This window comes from Asparagus officinalis, chromosome 1 (genome assembly GCF_001876935.1).
Source record: "Asparagus officinalis chromosome 1, Aspof.V1, whole genome shotgun sequence".
In the NCBI taxonomy this organism is placed as follows: Eukaryota; Viridiplantae; Streptophyta; class Magnoliopsida; order Asparagales; family Asparagaceae; genus Asparagus; species Asparagus officinalis.
Window position 1 is genome coordinate 79,210,419 of NC_033794.1, and position 8,147 is coordinate 79,218,565.

The 8,147-nt window shown below is 37.8% G+C and overlaps 1 protein-coding gene across 2 annotated transcripts in view; it reads left to right on the plus strand.

Annotated features, from left to right (window-relative positions):
- The window catches only part of LOC109826491 (mitochondrial substrate carrier family protein P), a 6,763-nt gene continuing 576 nt past the window's right edge, over window positions 1,961–8,147 (plus strand). Inside the window, exons 1-6 of one of the 2 annotated variants that reach the window (XM_020393524.1) lie at window positions 1,961–2,363; window positions 3,735–3,820; window positions 4,147–4,354; window positions 4,579–4,705; window positions 6,427–6,611; window positions 6,701–6,823. In XM_020393524.1, the coding sequence (XP_020249113.1) occupies window positions 2,211–2,363; window positions 3,735–3,820; window positions 4,147–4,354; window positions 4,579–4,705; window positions 6,427–6,611; window positions 6,701–6,823 (882 nt within the window). In that variant the 5' untranslated portion in view covers window positions 1,961–2,210. Of the gene's footprint in view, window positions 2,364–3,734; window positions 3,821–4,120; window positions 4,355–4,578; window positions 4,706–6,426; window positions 6,612–6,700; window positions 6,824–8,147 lie in introns of those variants that run through there. The other variant, XM_020393530.1, reaches the window with a different exon arrangement.

The following is an 8,147-nucleotide window of genomic DNA, read 5'->3' on the forward strand; positions in this document are numbered from 1 at the left end:
TGCCTGTTATTTGGAGCTTGTGCAGCTCCTGATCCTGCTGGGGTTTGTTGCAGAACTGTTTTGAGCTTTGTTGGGTTTGTGCCTGTTATTTAACAAATTGTGCAGCTCCTGCTGCTGCTAGGGTTTGTTGCTTGACTGTTTTGAGCTTTGTTGGGTTTGTGCCTGTTATTTAACAAATTGTGCAGCTCCTGCTACTGCTGGGGTTTGTTGCTGAACAGTTTTGAGCTTGTGTAGCTCATGCTGCTGCTGGGATTTGTTGCTTGACTGTTTTGAGCTTGTGTAGCTTATGCTGCTGCTGGGGTTTGTTGTTTGACTGTTTTGAGCTTTGTTGGGTTTGTGCATGTTATTTAACAAATTGTGCAGCTCATGCTGCTGCTGGGGTTTGTTGCTGAACTGTTTTGAGCTTGTGTAGCTCATGCTGCTGCTGGGGTTTGTTGCTTGACTGTTTTGAGCTTTGTTGGGTTTGTGCCTGTTATTTAACAAATTGTGCGGCTCCTGCTGCTGCTAGGGTTTGTTGCTGAACTGTTTTGAGCTTGTGTAGCTCATGCTGCTGCTGGGGTTTGTTGCTTGACTGTTTTGAGCTTGTGTAGCTCATGCTGCTGCTGGGGTTTGTTGCTTGTTTACTCCCTATCTGTTGGGTTTGCTGCAATTTTGTTAAGAGCTTGTGTAGCTCGTGGTTGTATTTTGTGTTGCTGTTTTTGGTTTTCCTTGCCTGTGGGTTACTTGCTGTTTTGGTTTGCCTTGCCTGTGGTTTTCCTTGCACTTGATATGTGGTAATGATGATGATCAGCGTTTACTGAGAATGCAATCTAACTTACATCGTTTATTATATCCAGATGAGGCAAAAGGGGATGAGATTGTAGCCTACATTGACTTGACAATGTCTAGGCGAGGCAATTCATCATTATAATGCAATCTGTAATAAACATGTAAGTTATAGGTGGGGCAATCAATGATGACAAGTTGATCTATTACTGAGCCATACGATATCAATTAGAATTTGTACCCAGTTCAAACAACAGTTTTCATTACATCCTCAGTAGTTTTTGCAAGTACAGGTACATGACATGAAGTTTGTAATAATTAAAATAACACAAAAAATTGCTAAGAAAATTGCAGAAATTTTCCAAACTAGTAGTTGATTTTCGACAAGTCTCAATTCTTTCTTCAGCTTCTTTGATTGCAAAATATATTTATCTCCATACCTATTTTCTTTGACATATTGGCTTCCTTGGTTGCTTGATGACTCTCCTCTTTCTTCAGCCCATTTGAAAAAATTATATTCTTTATTTGGGAATTTTACACACCCCCAATAACACCTACCCTTATTTTTACCATTTTTGCACACTTTCATCGGTGTTCGGAGATGACAGTCGCAATAAACTTCATAATTCTGCCAGCACTCTTCTGATGTCATTTTCATGTCGGGGCAGCAAATTGAAGACAATGGGAATTTTATAAATGCTAAAAATGAGAATGCTTGGATTAATTTTGAGGCCTCAATGTGAAATTATAGCCACCATGGTCCTCTACTAGCCGTTGCTACAGTGTGTTGTCTAAAAATTTTGAAATCTGAATTTTGAGTCTGAAAATAGCCGTTGCTACAGTGATTTCAGCTTGAAATCTGAGTTCTGGGGGCATCAATTCGTTGCTACAGTGTTTTTTAAAATGTACAGGGGGCTAGCCGTTGCTACAGTATCGATTCCCAGAAAAACGGGTCTTTTTGAGCCAAACATGGTTTTAGGAATTGGACCATTTCTATAAAAGTGAGATTCCTAATCCTTTGGGTGAAACAAACATAGAATACAAAAAAAATGTGATTCCATAAATCTAAAACTTGTCTATAAATTTTTTATGAATTATATTAGAATCCATAAATAAAATAGGATTCATAATTCTATTCCTACCTTCTATTGAACCAAACAGCCCCTTAAAATAAGCTTGATTGGCAGTCATCACCCGCGGCGTTGAGAATCTTTTCCACAATTCCACGCTCAATATAGTTTTGTCCGTGCCAGTAGAAATCTCTCAATCTCTCTCCCTCTCTCTCTCTAGAATTCCTGCTTGCGTCCTCCCATTTTCTTCTCTCTCCTCCCTCTTTCCTTTCTTTAGTCCTCCCAGTTCTGCTACCAATCTTTTAGACCTGGAAAATTCCCCTTTCTTATGAGCTCTACAAATTCCCTTTTCCCTTCTTCTTCTCATCAACAACAATGGCTGCTGATGATGAGAAGAAGAGACAGCCAAATCATGTGATCGAGGGCTCGATCCCGACGATCGTGAAGGAGCTCTTCGCCGGCGGCGTCGCCGGTGGGATCGCCAAGACCGCCGTTGCCCCGCTCGAGAGAGTCAAAATTCTGTTCCAGGTGCTTTTTTGTGCTAAAGTTGGGATTTTGACATCTGGGTTTTGGTTGAAATTGAATTTAGAGTTATTGGGTTTGGGTTCTTTTCTTTAACTTTAATTTGGCGTTTTTTGTTATTTGGCCTCTTGTGGAGAAATTGATTTATTAGAGTTCGATGAGGTGTCTCCCATTTAGGGTGGATTGGGAGCAGTTTACCAAATTCTGGACACGCTTTGGTTTGCAGTTATTGAGAGGGAGACATGTATTTGTGACTAGGCGCAATTGGATTGATTTTGGGAGTATCACTAGCTTCATCTTGATAATTGTGCATGTATTAACTCTAGAATGATACTACGAAAATCCACACTTTTTGAACTACAAGAAACATAAGTGTACACCATGGGCGTCCTCCCTCTCGAATTGTGGTCAAAATTGATAGTTCGAAATAAGTTAAGAGCTTGTAGTCTAGTTATCCCTACTCCTAATTGTATGCATGTGCACCAACGAGATACATATATGGACATATAAACACATGTAAACTGAGTGTTATAATGATAGCATTGTTGCCTTTTACTGTCTGCAAGATGAAAGAGAAGCCTAATTACGATTTCTGCACCTACCATCAATGAAGCACAATTGGACAGTTATGCTTGAATCGAGAGTCTTCAATGATCCTCAAGGGATTTCTATTTGGAATCTGAGGAGTCTACACAACTGTTTGGTCATTGTTTGCAAGAATTCTACTGCAGCAATTGGAGCTTCGTACGGCTTTAGCTACTATGTTAAGATGTAGCATTGGAAAGAAGTTGTTGTGCTTTAAGATAACTAATGCACGGATTGAACTTTTGCCTCACTTATTATAGTTATCTTTTAATGTAGATGAGAAAAGGGGAGCTCGGTGCATGCAGCCTTACCTTGCATTTCGTTTTTACAAGATGTTGTTTCCACAAGTCAAACCCGTGACCTCTAGGTCACCCAGTGACAAGTCTTAATGTTGTGCTAGGGCTCCCTCTATCTTTTAACATAGCTCATCATCAAAATAATTGACATATATCCATATATCTAATTAGATTATTCTCTCTTTGCCTCAAACTTCCATTTAGCTTTGCGATAGATGTTTCTCTTCATATGCTCATTCAGTTAATTTTGATGTATTGAAGACTGCTTTATGGCTATTAGCAATGATGACAGATGACATATCACCTTTGCATATACCTATGAAGCAAGGAACATGTTAAATTGTTAAGTGTAAATGTAGGAGTAACTAATTATATGTGAATTGCGCAGAATGAGGTTTGCAGTAGTGCTCTGTTTTCTGCATTTCAGGTATTTTTGGTTGTCTGGTTCCATTTGATGAAATTATTCATAAATTTCGCTATTTTATTGATTGCGCAGACCAGAAAAGAAGAATTTCAAAGTGTTGGGTTGTTTGGATCTTTTAGAAAGATTGCTCAGAATGAAGGGTTGCTAGGGTTTTACAGGTCCGTCTTGTTTGTAGCTCGCTACTTTTTTTTTTTGGGTAATTGCACATAAACCCCCTCTTCTATAGCTTTAGTAGCACTTCCCACTCCCCCTCCCCCTCCCCGAACTAATTTATTAGCATCTAGCTCAGATAGATTGCAGATAACACCCCTCTCCCTCATGAGTTGAGGGGGGCTAAGTTCTAGTAAGTTACTTGAGGTGTGTTAAGTGCTACCAGAGATATAGATGAGGGGGCTTATGTGCAATTTGCCCTTTGTTTTTTATGCTATTCAGCATTTATCCCATTGTGTATTTTTCAGAGGTTGATTTGCTCTGTGGTTTCTAGGGGAAATGGAGCAAGTGTTGCTCGAATAGTACCTTATGCAGCTTTACACTTTATGGCTTATGAGCAATACCGCCGGTGGGTTATTCTCGGTTTCCCAAATATTGGAAAAGGCCCTGTACTTGATCTAGTAGCCGGATCAATTGCTGGAGGAACTGCTGTCATATGCACCTACCCTCTTGATTTGGTTCGCACTAAATTAGCTTATCAGGTAAAAATTATGAAGCCTTATAACTTTTAAATATCCTCTTCATAAGCTTTATTTTAATATGACACAATGGCCACCGAATTTTAGTTATCTTTTCTGCCAAAGTTTTATCCATCAAGTCAAAGAACCAAAGTAACGAAATTTGATTCTACCTGCTTTACATCATGTAGTTAATGTTAGGCCGCAAAGGAAATTGTACTTGAGCTCATGAGAAACTCTCCTTTCAGGTTGTTGGATCATCTAGGTCAAAGTTCAGAGGATTATCCAGCACTGAACATGTTTATAATGGCATATTAGATTGTATTTCAAAAATTTACAAAACAAATGGCATCAGAGGCCTCTATCGAGGTGTTGGTATGTATCTCTTATTTTTCTTGTTTTCTTTACTGGGTTCCCACTGGTCTTTTATGCATTACTTCACACAATGTTTGCCATTTCCACTTTTCCTAAATTGCCCATTCTGTATCAATATAACTGTGCACTGCACTAAGTAAACATATTGCTTATGTCATCATTCCATCATCATCTAAACCTTCCCTATGAATATGGGATTGATCTCCAAACGCAGCCTTCAGGCCAAGGTTGATTGAACTTTTACAACTGACTGTCAAGCTGAGACAAACAGCCTTTTGAATTATGCCAATTTATGGCCGTGGAGTGATAGAGAAGAGAGCAGTTTAGCATAAGTCCTGCTAGACGAGTTGGTAGATAGAAAAACTTGCCTCATTGCATCTTGGACTTTAGGCTTATGCAACTAAACAATCCTTCATAATTGTCCTTGAATAAAGATTATTCACATGAATAACACTAGAGATGATTTTAGGAGAACTTCATGGACATATTCTTTAGATTAGATGTTGATATAACCCCAGTACCATCCTCAATTTTGGACAGATCCTCTGTAGTTCTACTCTGTGTAGCACGGACACGGATCCGACACGCGGATCCGACACGCCGACACGAGGCAAATCCTAAAAAATAAATAGGATACGTGTGTTCAACATGTGTGTTCGACACGTGTGTCCGAGACGGACACGACACGACACGGCTTCATGTTATGCGTGTCCGTGCTTCATAGGTTCTACTGCTGCAGAGTGAAACTTTTTGACTCGTCTACTAGGAAGTCTATTTGTCAAAAAAACAATTGTCTATTTCTCAAGGTTTCAAATGGTGACAAAAAGCACCGCTATAGCAGTGCTAATAGCATTAGCGGTGGTCCACCGCACTGCTTTGGGCAATTGTAGTGGCAAAAGGCGTCTCCGTAATTTTTGCTCGCAATGGCGCTAAGAAGTTAACCGTTATTTTAAAAGCGAGCAATTGAGTTGGATTTTTAAAAGCAGGGCAATTGAGTTGGATATTTAAAAGTAAACCTGACCAGTAGCTAACCCAACCCTAATTTTTAATAAAACCTAATCCCGTTCCCATTTGCCTCTCTCCTCTCTAATCCCCATCGATAAAATAAACTCCAAATACCGTCACCTTCTCTCTTCATTCTCGTGTCTCCCCTAACCCTGCCGCTTCCCTAATATCTAATAATAAAAAATCTTAAACAGGTACGTCTTTTCACTTTGTATAGTACTATGTTAATATTATGTGATGTCTATTTCATGTTTAGGATCTCTATAAATCATCAAATATGCATTTGTAGCGTTAGTTCCTTGAAGTTTTCTTATTTTTTTATATATGCATGCATATTTAAACCGGACTGCTATTTGGATTTGCACTTGTTGCCGTTTTTGTGGCTATTACCCGCAAATAGGCTTAACGGTACCTCACCGCTACGCGATGCTATCCGCTATCCACAACCTTGTTGTTTCTCTGGGGGTAAAAGAGTAAAAAATATATACTCAGGTTTCTATCATGCAACAATAGAACTACAAGGGATCTACCCTCAATTGCGCAATAATACAAGGGCTCTATCCGCAATTGGGAAATAGTATAGGTCGTCTTTCTGCAATTGGGCAATAGTTTAGAGGGTCTATTTGCAATTAACCCTATTATTTTGTGAGACTCAAATAGTTGTTTTTCATTTCCAAATGTTCGGGTTTAATTTGACATGCTAGATATGTGATCAGGTCCAACCTTATATGGAATCTTCCCATACTCTGGACTAAAATTCTACTTCTATGAGGAGATGAAAACCCATGTTCCTGAAAATCACAAGAATGATGTAATTGTGAAGCTTGCATGCGGATCTATTGCTGGTTTATTAGGCCAGACAATGACCTATCCCCTTGATGTTGTGAGGAGACAAATGCAGGTAACATTTTCCCTTTTGTACTAATATTTGGATATGAAGTTTTAGCAAAAATGGAAATGGAAATCAAATTGGAAAATTTTGATTTTCAGGTACAAGCACTCTCAACTTCTAACCAGGATGTGGCAAAGGGAACATTGGAAAGCATTGTGATGATTGTTCGAAATCAAGGTTGGAGACAACTCTTCTCTGGCTTAAGCATCAACTATCTGAAGGTGAGTAGGATCAGTTTTCTTTCTATCATACACTAGATTAAGTTGATTAACACCATATGCATAGATCAATTTTTCTGTGTCATGTTATATTATGATATATAGGTTTAATTAACAAGGTTTTCAAATCTCGGGTTTTGGCTGTTTCAGATAATTTGGTGGAGCCAATCTGAAAGAATGCCAAAAAAACGTTATTGTTGAGCCTTACAGAACTTAGAGAGTTTGATCAAATAATGAAAGAATAAGCTCACTAGGAAAGATCGATGAACTTAAAAACTATTAAAACCTAGCCATCTATTTAACTAGAGTTATTGATCGGATCTCAGGGACTGCTTACAGGGGCTTTTTTTTTCGGTGGGGGGGGGGGGGGCCCAAGTAATTAACAAATAGTTCGCTAATTGTTCATCAAATATTCACTTCCATTCGATTTAGCAGTTCATTTGACAGTAAAAAAATAGTTCTTAGCATTCAGTAAATAAACCATGGAAGTTGGGAACTTGGGATGCTATAGTGAACCACGTCCTGGGTTCAGTCATCCCGGATTCACGTGGAACATGACTGGAATCACCAACTCCAATGACCCGATTTAGATTTCAAACTAGCTAAAAATTTTGAAAAAAAAACAATTTTAAAAGAATAAAAATCAAAAAAAGGTGAGAAATTAAGCAAGTAAAGTATGCATTCCCTATTGCAACATGATTCTCAAGATTTTTACCATTACTGATATCAACTAGCACATTTCTTAAATTTGACTCTTGTTAAACCTTTAATTCCTACATTTAAGAACTGAACTTAAAGCGTACCACATACCCTGACATACCATATAAAACTACCTCACTCGTACCTGATTACTAATAAGTGGCATACCACGCTCCCGAACAAACCGGGTTCCGTACCATTATGTCATAAATAAATAGAATTTAACTGGATGTATATTCGATTCGTTTTATTGTCAAATATTCCTTTAAGGTGTTATTCCTTATAATTTGTATTATTACATGTATGATATTATATTTTGACCTGTTTACATTTTGTAATTGAAAGTCTGTACTAAGTTTGATAGACTTGAAGAGCCTTATGTCATTTTAAAAATTAATTTTCTTTAACCAAATAAATGTATCTTTTCAATTACATAGTTTAATGTTCATAAATTATAAATTATTATTGAAATAAATACACAATAATATTCGATAAATCTTCTTGAATATTCAAAACATGATTTTCTTTGAGTTTGAAGGAATTTGGAGAGCGATATTCAAATTTGTATTCAACTTCGAAGATTTTTAAATGAATACAAATACGATACCACAAATTAAATATTGAAAAT